Below are 15,460 nucleotides of genomic sequence, written 5' to 3' on the forward strand. Positions count from 1 at the left end.
ATAAATGATAGACACACATATATAAATATGCTAACACTAATCAAAAGAAATCTGGAGTAGCTGTATTAATATCAAACAGAGTAGACTTCACAGCAAAGAATATTATCAGGGATAAAAAGGGTAATTTTATAATAACAAAGGAGTCACTTCATCAAGAGAACATAATCCTAAATATATATGTGCATCATAACAGAGTTTCAAAACACATAAAGCAAAAAACTAATAGAAACTACAAAAAGAAATAAATACATATCTACTGTGTATGTTATATATATACTTGTGTGTATATATAATATATATATACACACACACACACAATACTATATACAATTTATACACATGCACATACAATAGTACAGTTGGAGATTTCAACAGCTTCCTCTCAATAATTGACAGAATAAACACAGAAATCAGTAATGATAGAGAAGATCTGAAAAATACTATGTGCTACCAACTTGTCCTAATTAACATTTATAGCCACTCTATCCAACAGGAACAGAATATATATTCAGGTGAATATAAAACATTTACCAAGACAGATGATATTCTGAGACATAAAACAAGCCTCAGTACATTTAAGAAAATTTAAACAATACAACATATGTTTTCTGACCATGATGGAATTAAATTAGAAATTAGCAACAGAAAGACAACAAGAAAATCTCCAAATATTTGGAGACTAACTAACATACATTTAAATGACCAAGGGTTCAAAGAAAAATCAAAATGGAAGTTAGAAAGTATTTTTAATTGAATGAAAATGAAAAAACAACATATCAAACTTATGATATGCAGCTAAAGCAGTAGGTAGAGGAAAATTTATAACACTAAAACATCTATAAAAGAGGGTAAATCTAAAATTCATGAATTCAGCTTCCACCTTAAGAAACTAAAAAAAGGAAGAGCAAATTAAACCCAAGATAAACAGAATAATAAAATAGAAAATACAAAAATAATAGAGAAAATCTGATTCTTTTGAGAATATCAAAACTGATAGACCTCTAGCAGACTAATCAGGGAAAAAAAGGGAAGATACAAAATACTAACATCAGGAATGAGAGAAATGGCATAAATCTATTGTTTACAAGCATATTATGAATAATTTCATGCCAATACAATCCTTTGAAAGACTACCAAATTACAAAAGTTCACTCAACAAGAAATAATTATTCAGTATGCTAAAATTTTATAAAGAACTTTTATATCTATGTTCCTAAGAGATATTAGTCTGTAGATTTTGTTCAATTGAATTTTTAGTTTAAAAAAAAAAACTTCCACAAAGAAAACAGCAGACCCAGATGCTTAAACCTGTAAATTCTACCAAATATTTAAGGAAGAAATAATATAAATTCTACACAAAACTGTCTGTAAAATTCAAGATGACAGAATACTTTCTTATACCTCTGATACCCAAACCTGACAAAGACATTACAAGAAAAAATAATACTACAGACCAGTATCCCTAAGAACATTGATATAAACATTTTTAACAAACTTTTAGCAAATCAAACCCAACAATATATATAAAAAATAAAACACCATGACTAAGTCAGATTTATCTCAGGAAAGCAAGGTAGTCCAACATTTAAAAATCAACTTATTTCACTACATTAACAGATGTGAAAACAAAAAATAAACTAAAACCCCACTTAAGCATCTCAATAGATGCATTAAAAAACATTTGATAAAATCCATCATCCATTACTGATAAAAATCTTCAGCTAACTAGAAATTGATGGGCACTTCCTCAACCTGATAAAAGTTACCTACGTAAAACAAACAAACCCTACAGCTAACACCATGTGGAAAGGTGAAAAGGTAACTGCTTTCCTCCTAAGATCAGCAATAAGGAAGAAGGTCCGTTTTTCCACTTCTTCTTTTTTTTAAAGATTTTATTTGTAAGTAATCTCTACATCCAATGTGGGGCTTGAACTCACAACCCCAAGATCAAGAGTTGCAAGCTCCACCAACTGAACCAGCCAGGCTCCCCTGCTTTTGCCACTTCTATTCAACATTGTACCAAAGGTTCTAGTTTGTGTAATAAGCAAGAATGAGAAATAAAAAGAACACAGATTGGAAAAAAAGAATTATCTTTATTCACAATGTGATAGTCTATGGAAAATACTATAGAATCTATCAAAAAACTAATAAAACTAATAGGTTTAGCAAGATTATAGAAGACCAATATACAAAAATCAATTGTATTTCTATATATATTTGTATATTTAGCAATGAATAACTGGAGATAGTAAAACAAAGCCATTTTCAATAGGCTCAAAAATTGGAGATAATTACATAAATATTTAACCAAGAAAATGTATAAAACTTATATACTGCACACTATAAAACACTGCTGAGAAAAACTGAAGGTCTAAATAAACAGAAATATACTGTGTTCATGTAATAAACCAGGCAATATCAAAAGAGATAAATGGAGAGTGGAGAGTGGAAGAATAACCTAGTTTGATTAAATGACTTACATCATTTAAAAACATTAACAACAAAAATAAAGAGTTATGAATTGTAACCACAATCTTTGAAAACTGAAAAAGAACTGTTTGTAGGTGATACTCTGAACTAAGAGACAACACAGAAGGCAGCACTGAGAAGAAAGAGAATAAAATAAGTAAGTGATGTTTGCCTTTGTAAAGCAAGGCTGGATGAACATAAGAATAAGACGGGCAGCAATGAAGGTTTACAGGGAGACCTCATAGAAGACTGCAACAAAATGAGGCCTTGTTGGATTAAGCCTTACAATATAAGGATATAAGGTTTTCAAAATGACTGTGACAAAACTTTAAAGTGCTCAAGAATGGTTTTAGAGTACCAATACTATATTAATATTTTAAAGGCTAACAAAGAGATTTGCTTTGTAAATAACCACAAACCTAAAGGTTGTTACCATCTAAAAAAGGGCAAATGATGTCAAAATTGTAGCAATTAACAAATGAAATTCGGGTTCTAGAATAAGTTCTTTGTATAACAAATCAAGAACATTTTTCAGATTTCATCAGAGAAGTCACTGGTTTACTTGTATTAACAACATTCAATCATTTATGATCAAAAAGTAAATCTGATTGCACACATTAAGTGTCATTCCTCATCAAATTTTCAACTTGAATAAGTATGCCAAATTATATCTTGAAAACATTTAAGTCAAATTAACTTTTGCTGGAATATTTTATTTCTGTATGTTTAAAATGAAAATGTCCATAAAGGAATCTGGATACATAAAACAACAGATTTCATAAAAATATCCTAAATGCTGCGCATACTATTAACTTTTAAAATAACACATCTTCATATTTATGCTATTACAGATAACAGTAATTAATACAAACATCAAGAGCAATCATTGTAGGAATACCGGTCATTTTTACACAGCTTGGCAAATTATCAAGTACCTGCTGGTTATTAATTTTCAAACATATGGGAGCCCTGTGGTAATACACATTAAACTGATTCTCTTCCATAAATATGGCATAATGAAAAAATGAATTATTAATCTTCTCTATAAGAAATCACTTAACTCATTCATATTTTTGGCATTGCACAACTTAGTCTTCTACATGGAAAACAAAAACTTCAGTAAAATACGTTTTATTTACATGATCATGAAATTTAGGCCATTGTTCCCTCTATAACCCTATTCTTATATGTGCAATACAGTTTTTATTACTTTATACAAGTTGCTAGACTTTTATTTCCTTAAAACTTAGATACACAAATGTATATAATTCATGCATTCTCACACACAAAAAAAGTTCTTCCATTAAACTATTAAGAACTTTACAAATCATGAGTATCTCAAATCAATCAAATAACAGAAAGATAAAATAATTTTCAACTTAATTTTTCTCAATTTCACAAAATACATGGGTGCCTTGTGACATCATTATATGTCAAGTTTAGAAGTATTTTTCAATAACTAAAAGTTACGATTTATATATATTTCATTTGTAGCCAGTTTTAATTTGTTTATAAATTAACAGTTTTCTAGTTTTCTAAAATCTTATGCTCCTTTTCTTTGAAGGAAAAGCAGGAAAAAAAAACTCCTGTCATAGTAACATTTAGATTGCTTTTATTATGTAAGTGTCCTGAATACCTGATATCAACTACTGGCTAACCTCAAAATCATTATAAATCATATGTTAGTAATTAGTCATGAAATACCAAAGTAATTTAAATTAGAATTAAATATCTTAAAATAAGATAAATAATTTACTATCATATTCAAGGATCTGACATGGAAATTTATATAAAATAATGTGATCTGCTGAAGCAGTAGACTTCCATGTCCCATCACACTCCAAAAGAAAGCTGCAGGGTAATATAATCTACTACACTCCAAAAATGGAATCTTCCCCTAGAGATCTACCACACTGAAAAAAGAGAATCCAAAGAAATGAAATTAAGGCAGTTGTTAATTTAATAGAACTTTATGCTAAAGTATCTGTCAGAAAATACTAAGGTTCAACCGCTAAATAAAAGAAAAATCTACCAGCCCATATTAACAATAATAGTATTGTATACCACAATGCAGAAATAGTCTTCCTGGAATATGTTGTCATGTTTAAAAATATATGTGAAGAGTTTAGCAAAAAGCATGAATATATTCCAAAAGTGTTCTCTTCTATCCCCATTTTATATAAATCTGGAGTCATTCTAAAGCTGAATATAAAAAGATATGCTATACCGTTGACTACAGAATACCACAAAGTTTTATTGCCATTTAAACAAAGAAGCCATAACAGTTAAATGAGCTCAAGAAATAGGTTTCAGTATCACAAGGTGCCAGCTGTAAAGAGTTATGGCTAATTGAATATGGAACTCCTGCTTAATCAGATAACTGCTCTGCTATTTCCAAATGAAATGCCATTTCCATACTGCCTGAAAATGGCCCGTTTTATTGGTAACCAGAGAAAACAATATAAACTGTAAATAACATTAAGTGCTCTGTTTACCCATTCCAGGCACTGAAGTAGCAGGGGATCCAAGACGTCTTGGTAACACATTTGATGATAGGGCTGGAGTAACAGTTCTTTCTGGGGGTCCACCCGGGGCTGAACTGTCCTTTGGTGGTCCAGGAGATACTGGAACTTGTGGAGGAGGGCCCTGGCTAGAGCTCGCGGGTGTTGGAGAAAGGTTTCTCTGAGCTGCAGTTCGCTGACGAATCTCTGAGAATAAGAATTAAAAAGTGCATTTTTGACTTAATATCCATATTAGCCAATACCACAAAATGATTCACGTTTAATAAAGTTTTGTAGCACCAGAAAGCATCTGTAGGGTCAAAACTTCTTGTAATGAGAAGTTTATAAGATGTAACATTGAAAACTGACTATAACAGTACTCCATTTCTGACCCTACACTTCCAACTGCATATATTTACACAAAAGCCTTGATCTATCTACAGATACCACTTTTCAAAATAAATTCAAATAAAATAAAATCATCACCCAATTATGTGTCATGTCTTTTCACAGTAATCCTTCCTAATTTATGATAAAGGAAAGTAAGTTTATCAAAATTTGTGAAAAATCTGATGAAAATGGCAGATTTGTTTCTTCAAGAAAAAGGTTAATTCTAAGAAATGAGTGAATAAGTATATTCTGGAATTATCAAATAATTTATGAGGTACTTAATCTAAGTAGTCATAGAAATGCTGAAAAAGTAGTCTTTACTATTAGGTACTATTCCCAATCTCCTTTATACTATTACTGCCTTTTGGTAATTTTTTTTTTTGCCAATACATTCAATAAAGGAAAACTTCCACTCTACATAAGCAGTATCATCATAAGTCTTATCTTTTAGTTGCAGAAATTACAAGATTTTCTGTAACGGCAGTGGTAAATGTGCCAAATCCAGGCTCCCGCTCCTTTTAGTAGTTTTATTAAAACATGGCAACACTCTTTTGTTTACATATTGTCTACAGCTGCTTTAGAAGAGCTGAGCATTTACAAGAGATCACATGGCTGTCAGAGCCATTTACTGTACTTACTATCTGGCCCTTTACAGAAAATTTCATGATCCCCTAACTCCGTAACACAAAATCCAGTTCTATCATTTCCCCTCCCCACCAATATCTTACTTGAATGTCAACGGTAAGATCTCAAGAAGTGCTTATTGCTTTTTAATTCTACATATCACCTTAAATTATCACAAATCCTGAAATAGTAGGCTGAAACTAAAGAAGTTAAATTTTAATTGGCATGACTGGTAAAAATGCACACTTCCAGAAGAAAAAAAAATTTAAATTTGGACTGTATTTGACAGTTAAAGATTTTCATGAAGAGTTCATTGCAACTAAAAGTGCAGCTCTAGCATCAGGTTTCAGTTCACTACAATCTAGCAGAAAAGTTTGGTCAGAATCTTGGCTGTAGCTTATAGCAGCATTACATGACTTCAGATGGGTTAACTTCACTAAACCTCTCTTCTTTATCTGTAAATTTAGGATAATAATATTAACTCATAGAACTGTTATAAGGATTAAATGATGTCTGTATTGATAGCTCACATTTATCAAATACATAATATTTCAGATGACAGTCTTTTCATATATTTTCTTTTAATTTTAAAAAGTTTTCTTTTTTTTTAAAGATTTTATTTATTTATTTGAGAGAGAGAGAGAGAGCACGCACACAAAAGCAGGGGAAGTGGCAGAGGGAGAGAAGCAGACTCCCTCCTCGGGAACCTGACATGGGGCTCGATCCCAGGACCCCGGGACCCCGTCTGAGCTGAAGGCAGACGCTTAACCGACTGAGCCACCCAGTACACCCACACAAAGTATTTTCAAATGACCAATTAGTGAGCTGTAATTACTAAGACAAACTAATTTTCCTCTGGCTCTTAATTTAGTCTCTAACCTAGCCACCAAAATAATAAATTACAAGCAGATCATCATGAGATAAATGGAACTACCTTTATATCTGGCTATTTTCCATGCAGTTTATATAGAATTTTCAGATCTTACCTGATCTAATTGTATCCTAATATCTCCTGCCAATTAGCTGGTTACTTAATTATCTTTTACTCACAAGGAACACCTTAAAAGGTGGTTACACATTGGGAAAGCCATGAAATTCTGCAAAAGGTATTGAGGGGCCCCTGGCTGGCTGGCTCAGTTGGTAAAGCATGCAACTCAATCTCAGGGTTGTGAATTGAAGCCCCACATTGGGCGTGGAGCCTACTTAAAAAAAAAAAAAAAATGCTACAAAAGGTACTAAGATCATTGAAATTATATTAAGATTTGGTCATTTAAATTAATTTTTAAAAAAACAAGGTATCAGGGCACCTGGGTGGCTCAGTCGTTAAGCGTCTGCCTTCGGCTCAGGTCATGGTCCCAGGGTCCTGGGATCGAGACCCGCATCAGGCTCCCTGCTCAGTGGGAAGCCTGCTTCTCCCTCTCCCACTCCCCCTGCTTGTGTTCCCTCTCTTGCTGTGTCTCTGTCAAATAAATAAAATCTTTAAAAAAAAAAAATACAAAAAACAAAAACAAGGTATCAAAAACTGTAAATCATTTTTTAGCCAATTTTCAGCTAAAACATAACTCTACAAAATGACATTTTTCTTCCAGATAAGTAGAAGTTTAATATGTATCAAACTATATCAAAAGTAGTTATTATTCTTTCACTTCTTGCACAAAGACTTGAAATTGCTTTCTCTGAATGTGCATCTACCCTGGGACAATTAAAGTGCCCTTTTAACACACATCACTCGTATCACTCATGAACTACCGAAAGTCGAGGTCTATAACTAGCTAGGTTACAAAGGACACCATGTCTAGCATTCCACGAAAGAGACTTGGCTTAATAATTTCTGAATCTAAATTTTGACAGAAAAAGGAGAAAAATGACATGAAAGAGGAAAGGGAGAAAACATAGTTTCATTGTTTTCAAAGGAAAAGCAGGTAACTTTACAATATCAATAGGTGAAAATAGCTAGCAATACAACACCAAATCTGTATTTGGTAAGGTGTTATGAAATATTCTGGTAGTCTCAATTTAAAACATCTAAAATTTATCATTTAAATCATCTAAGATTTGCCATTCACAAATACTCTGTAATACATTTACTCTAAAAACTTTGTTATTCAACAAAGTATTGTATTGGTTATATTTAACTTTTCCTGCATTTAAACGTAAAATACCATCCCACAAAAAAGATTTACCAAGCATTTCACACCAATCTGGTAAAGTATCATAAGGAGTGTTCCATAAGTTCAATTCTTGACTGGAGGATATTTCAACATCCTTATCAGTGATCAATCACTAATTCAATAAAAATTATACCCACCAAGTATGAGTACATGTCTATATTTTTTAATTCAAAATGAAGCAAATAGAATCTAAATGATATTTAAAACTTCTATATTACAATAAACAAAAGAAAACAAAGTTTAAAATAATGATAAAATGGCGCCTGGGTGGCTCAGTCGGTTAAAATAATGATAAAACAAGATAGTTGTTAAAAAGCACAGACTCTGCTTGAAATAAGTTAAAGACAAATACCATATGATTTCACTGACACGTGGAATTTAAGAAACAAAACAGATGAATATAGAGGGGGAAAAAACGCAATCCATAAAACAGACTCTTAACTACAGAGAACAGAGGGTTGCTGTAGGAGAGGTGGGTAGGCAGGGTGGAGCTGGGTTAAATGGGTGATGGGGATTAAGGACAGCACTTGTGATGAGCACGGGGTGTTGTATGTAAGTGATGAATCACTAAATTCTACACCTGAAACTAATATTACACTGTGTTAACTAACTGGAATTTAAATAAAAACTTGAAACTACAAAGAAAAAAAAAAAGCAGACTCTGGGATCAAGCTGTGTTGATTTAAATTTCAGCTCCACCCTATTTATTAGATGTACATGCAGCCTTTTCCAAGTTGCTAACAAATCTCAGTTCAGCTTCCTTTTAACAGGAATACTTACCTCTTAACTGTTGTAAAAATTAAATGAGATAAGCAATGCAAAGGGCTTAACCAAAGCACAGGTACTTAATAAGTACTTAATAAGCAAAAACTATTAGAAGTAGTATTCATCTAAAGGTTCCAGAGATTACAATAAATCAAAAGCTAAGCAACCTAGAATTTCTAAAGCAAAAATTAAAATAAAGTGTAGATATTAATGTACAAACTAAATGTTTTCCTAAACTTATTTGTGAACTTATTTAAATGTGTAAATTCAAAATTTATGCAAAAACTTAAACCTATAGCTCTAGCTTGCTCTTAATTCTTGAGATAAATGTTCTATAAAACAAATAATTCTTGATTTATCAGATTTTTAAACACTGATTATTTGTAGAGGGTTTTATCTTCATTTTGGTATTAAGCTATAGTAGGAAGAATATACCACACTACAGTTCGGAGGCCTGGATTTTCATCCTAGCCAATACCACCAGTTCCTTATGCAAACTAAAAAAGTCTTCTATCGACTCTGGGTTTCAAATTTCCTTAAAGTGTTGGCAAAACTACAAAGACAATCCTCATATTTTCTCTAGCACTGGTCAAAGGTTTTCTCAACATTATGTCCAGTTCTAAGCCTCATAAGAAAAAGCATCAAGAAAAAGCCTTTGAATGATTCACATATGCAAAAGTGGATATTCTTAAACTTAGGGTGAATTTGGCTCTTTGTAAGTGATTACTAAATGTAGTTAAGTGAGACTGGGGATATAGCTTCAGGACAGTTTCTATTTTTAAATTTATATAAATTCTGGTCTCTATTGTTTAAATTTATACGAGTCCTCTAAATAATCAAAATAAGGACCAGGCACCTGGCATCTCTTCCTTTTACTTTCAAAAAGTTCTCTAAGGTCTATATTCACTGTATCATCTTCTACATATCCTACTCATAATAAGCTACTTTAAACTCAGCCCTACTTCTCTACTTAAATTGTTTTCTCAATAGGTGGATGACTTTTTAGTAACAAAATGACTCCATAACCTCTTCCTTTCCATAGAGGAAAAGCTTTGGGAAGGAAAGAAAGAGAGAAAGAAAGAGAATGAGAGAATGAGAGAGAAAGAAAAACTTCCCCAACATTTCACTCCTCGACCTAACACCATCTGTTTTTTGTCCTCTTTCTTAGCTACCACAGTATCACTTACCACTGAAGGCACCATTGGTTTGGTTACCAACAAACTTATCACCATTACTGTTACAGCTACTCTTTATCAAATCCCTATTTTCTGCTAGGAACTATAATAGGTGCTTAATGTGAGTTTACTAATGTCACCCAATATTTAGACTAACTCTTTGAGATAATTCCAACCCTCGGTTTTCAAAAGAAGAAACCAAAGCTCAGAAGCTAAGTAACTTGCCAAAAGTCTCACAGTAAATAAGAGATGGAGGCAGGATACAAATCCCAGTTTTTATTACAACAGTGCCCTCAACTCTGTCCAACCTATCAGATTCGATGACCTCATATGTCTTCTACTTAACTTGACCCTTTGCAGACTATGACAGCAGATGCCATCCCTACTACACTTCAACTTTCTAGACACCAGTTTAGTTCTGCTTTTAACTCTAATCATTCCTTCTGTCTTTTTCCTGAGTTCCTCCCTTCTCCCTCTACCATTAAATTTAATTCCCGGGGGTTCTTGCCATAGCCTTCTTACTCTATTTTCTCTCCCTGGGCAATTTCATTCAATCCCATGGTTTGAAGAACTATCATCTATAAGTCCCAATGATTCCTAATTGTACCTATAACCTTAACCTTTTTCCTGAGCTCCATATAAAATAATCAATCACCTATAAACCATACCACCTGGATGTCACTTGCCTCAACAAAGCCAAAAGCAAATCCATCGTTGTCTACATAAACACACATATGCATATAATGGAATATTACTCAGCCATCAAAAAGGATGAGATCTTGCCATTTGCAACAATATGGATGGACCTAGAGGGTATTATACTAAGTGAAATAAGTCAGACAGAAAAAGGCAAGTTACCATATGATTTCACTTATACGTGGAATCTAAAAAAACAAAACAAATGAACAAACTAATAAAAAATAGACTCATAAATACAGAGAACTGGTGGTTGCCAGAGAATGGGGGCAGGGAGGCAAAATAGGTGAAGGAGATTAAGAGATACAAATTTACAATTATAAAACAAAGAAGTCACTGGGATGAAAAGTACACTATAGGGAATATAGTCAACAATATTGCAATAACTTTGTATGGTGACAGATGGTAACTACACCTAGCTTGGAGAGTCTTTTGTAATGCACACAATTGTCAAATCACTATGTTGTACACCTAAAACTAATTTAATGTTGTATGTCAATTATAGTTCAATTAAAAAAAGAATGTTTTGCTTTATAGTTCTTTATCTCAACATTTACTTTTTTTCATCACCTTGATGATTTATTTCTACTTTGTCTCCTACCTCTTTCGACTTTAAACAACCTGTACCTTGCCGTTCATCAAGGTCCCATTTGGTAAATTACTACTTTACAACATTTAAATAAAATTCATTAATTCTAAAAAAAAAAGTTTTCTTTTATTTCCTTCAACTCAATATATTTATTAAGCAACCACTCTGAGCTAGGCACTACTGAATGGAATACAGAGCTGCATATAGAGGTGGCAAGCAAAGATAACACAAAATCATGAAACACCAGGTAAGTGCCATAAAAAAAGGAACCAACAAAGTACCGTGGAGGGTCCAAGTACCGTGGAGGGTCCAAGAATGGGGAGATTAAATTCGGTGATGGGATGCAGGGAGGGTTCATGGTAATGGTGGCATTTAAGAAGAACACTGAAAAATGGATGGGCATCTAAATGCCTTTTAAGGTACATGTGGCAGTTTTATAATACACGTCCAAAATTCTTTGATTTGCCTCCCATCAAATGGGGAAGGGAGGATGTCTATGTCTCCTCCCTTGAATCTGTGCTCTGTTACCATTTATCCAAGAGAATACAGGTGCCCCAGTTTTCTGGACTACTTTCTGTCTCTTGGGCTGCTTGCTCTTAGAACCCAGTCACCACACTGGAGCAAGTCCAACTGACCCCATGAGAGAAGTCCATGTGGAGAGGAACTAAGTGCCAGCACCAACTTGTCAGCCACATGTATAAGCCATCTTGGTAGGATATCTTCCAGGCCCCATCAGGTAGCTCCAAGAGATGTGAGGCAAACATGAACAATCTTTACCAAACTTGCCAACACTGCAAATTCATGAGCAAAACAAATTAATGTTGTTCTAAGCCACTAAGTTTTGGGGTGGCATGTTATACAACAGATAACTGTAACAGTATAGATATGACACTTAAGTAAAGAACACCCCAAAAAAGTGAATTTACTGTTTTACCAGTGTTTTCCAGATTTTCTTAATCAGACATACATCCCAAAAAACAGCAAAATACGAAGATCAATAAAGATTAGTGATTTCTACTTTAATCTTCCATATATGCCATGGAACACAAGTGAGTAAACTCTAAAAACCTACTTAATAAGTTATAATCCATTTTCTAGAGCCATTAAATTTTTCTGCAATACTTATTGATTTCAAATTTAGCTGTGGGAGAATACAATTGACTTTTCTTTTGTTAATTTCATTAGTAGAGATGCAGGGTTATGTACAAAGGTAAAAAAAAAAAATGCATATGTAGCTTCCTTTTGAAACAAATATAGGAGAGCCTGTTAAGGATTTATAGTCATAACCTAATCCTAGAACCTTGCCATTAAGGATAACTGCACCCTTTTCAAGTTCAAGCATCCCACTCTGAAACCACAGTTACCTTTCCAGATTAATTCCTCAATTATTCTTTCAATTCCAAGAGGATCTATGATCCATTAGTTATTAAAGCAGTCAGCAAACTTTTTTTGTAAAGTGTTAGATAGTAAATATTTTAGGCTTTGCGGACCACATACAGTTTCTCTTGCATATTCTTATTCTTCCTTATTTTTTAGAACACTTGAAAAATGTAAAACCAGTTCTAAGGTCAAGAGCCATATTAAATAGATCTCGTAGTTTGCAGACCCCTATATTAATACTACCAACACCTTTGACTGTCCATCATCCTCCTCTCATGTCCTTATTTCCCTCATGATCATCTTAGATCCCATAATACATTGTTATAATCACTCCCTTGTGAAAAATTTCACCTCCGTTGCCCCTTTACCACTTCATTTAATCCATTAGGTAAAACCCCAACCTTGGTTTAGACCAACTCTCTTCCTACTCCACGCCTGTACCCATACAGCTAAACACAACTGGAAAGCATGCACAACCATGCTTTAAATTCATGACTGTCACCTAACTTACTTACTCTTTCTTTCCTTCTTCTTTTTCTTCCTTCCTTCCTTCCTTTTCTCTTTCTTTCCTTTCTTTCTTTTTCTTCCTTCCTTCCTTCCTTCCTTCCTTCTTCTCCTTCTTTTCCTTCTTTGTAAGTAGGGCTCCACACAGGGCGTAGAGCCCAACGTGGGGCTTGAACTCATGACCTTGAGATCAACACCTGAGCTGAGACCAAGAGTCAGATGCTTAACCAACTGAGCCACCCAGGTGCCCCAAATTCATGACTGTTAACTTTAAGCAGACACTAGTGTCCCCTGGCATTCCTACATTTTCCTAATCCATTTACTCTCTCACTCCCCTAGAGATTTATTTTATATATTCTCTTCAGGCCCCCAACATCTTCCCCATTCTCACTCTCATTAAGAATACAGATACAATCAAAAGACAATTCCCACCACTTACCTGTATCTGCCCATGTTCTCTGTCTTCACTTCTTACTATTGATGAACTATGCATACTCCCATCAAAAGCTAACTCCCACACTTGTATACTAAATCCTATCCCTTCTTGCCTCCTAATGAACAGTTTTCCAACAACTGTGTCCACTCTTTCCATCATCAATTATTATGTGTCTTCTAGGCCATTCCCGGTAGCATACAAGCATGCTATTTCTTTCATACAGCATATGTTCACCCACATACACATAATCCTCCCCCGTCCAGCTACCCATTTTTCCATTCCCTCTTATTCAAAGAATAGTCTCTTCTGTCTCCAACTTCTCTACTCCCCTACTTTCTTAAGCCCACTCTAATCAGGCTCTTGCCCTCATTCTTCCACCAAAACCTTTATTTTCAAGGTCACTATGGCCCTCAACAAAATCAATGTTCAATTCTCGACTCTCAACTTAACTGGCAGTATTTCTCATAGGGGATCACTACCTTGAAACACTCTCTTTAGTTAGCATCCAGGACCCCACATTCTCCAGGATTTGCTCTCACTGACCATTTCTCAGTTTCTCTTTATGGTTCCTCTTCATTACTCTCAACATCTTAAGGTTAGAGTGCTCCAGGGCAGTCTTGGTCCTTTTCTCTTTTTTCTCCATGTTTACATCCTTGGTAATCTGATGGTTTTGATACCATCCACATATTGATGATACCCAGATTAAACCTCCAACCCAGATAATTCCTGTTTGCCAGACTTATATTCTATTGCTTCCTTAAAATACTACCTGAATGTCTGGCATGTACAAATGTACATGTCCAAAAACCAAACCCTGTTCTTCACCACATCACCTCAAACTTCCCCCTTCCCCAAAAAGTGTTCCTCTTGCAATTTCTAACATCTTGGTAAATGACAACTCCATCTTCCCAGTTACTCAGGCCAAAATCCTAAGTTATCTCTGATTCCTCCTTCTCCCACCCCATATCCAATCCATCAGGTAATCTGGGTTCTAACTTCAAAATATATGCAGAATCTGACTACTTCTTAAACCACCTCCACTGTTACTGAAGGTCCACGGTCCAAGCCAACATCAATGCTTTCCTAGATTACTACAATAGGTTCCCACGTAGTCTCCCTGCTTCTACCTTTGCTCCCTTTACAGCCTCAACAGAGTAACCTTCCCTTTAAAACATAATTTAGATCATGTCAATCCTCTGCTCAAACAAAAACCAAATTCTTTTAAAGTAATTGAAAACTGAAATTCTTAACAATGGTCTACACTCGATAAGGCCCTAAACGGTACGATCCTTTCCTTCCTCTCTTACCGCCCCTCCTACTAGTCTCCCCGTTGTTCAATCCAGTGCAGCCATACTGGTCTTGCTATTTCCAGAGCAATCTGGGCCTGCTGTCTACTCAGTCTTTGCACTTACCAATTCCTCTGTCTGCAATGTTCTCCCTTCAGATATCTGCATGGCTCATTCCCCCACTTCTTTCATATCTTTGGTCAATTTATCAATGTGGCTTTCCCTGATAACCCTTATCTAAAACTTCAACCCACCCACCTTACCGAAGGCACTCCCTATTCTGCATTATTTCCTTTTCCTCCATCTAACATTTTATATATAAACGTATATACATGGCTATTTCACACACACACACACACACACACACACACACACACACACACACAGTTTTTTGTTTGTTTTGTTCCCTATTATGTCCCCAGGGCCTAAAACAATGCCTGGCAAAGAGCACACACTCAAGTAAATATTTATTGA

General features: G+C 34.3%; 1 protein-coding gene across 4 annotated transcripts in view; it reads right to left on the reverse strand.

The window, feature by feature from the left end:
* The window catches only part of LNPK (lunapark, ER junction formation factor), an 84,673-nt gene that overhangs the window by 23,178 nt on the left and 46,035 nt on the right, over positions 1–15,460 (reverse strand). For 3 of the 4 annotated variants that reach the window (XM_027590832.1, XM_027590831.1, XM_027590834.1), the window contains one exon: positions 4,965–5,177. The exons of the other annotated variant lie outside the window; for it this stretch is intronic. In XM_027590832.1, coding sequence (XP_027446633.1) covers positions 4,965–5,177 — 213 coding nt within the window. The remainder of the gene's footprint in view (positions 1–4,964; positions 5,178–15,460) is intronic. 4 annotated transcript variants of the gene reach the window in all.

Source organism: Zalophus californianus, chromosome 3, assembly GCF_009762305.2.
Source record: "Zalophus californianus isolate mZalCal1 chromosome 3, mZalCal1.pri.v2, whole genome shotgun sequence".
NCBI classification, from domain to species: domain Eukaryota; kingdom Metazoa; phylum Chordata; class Mammalia; order Carnivora; family Otariidae; genus Zalophus; species Zalophus californianus.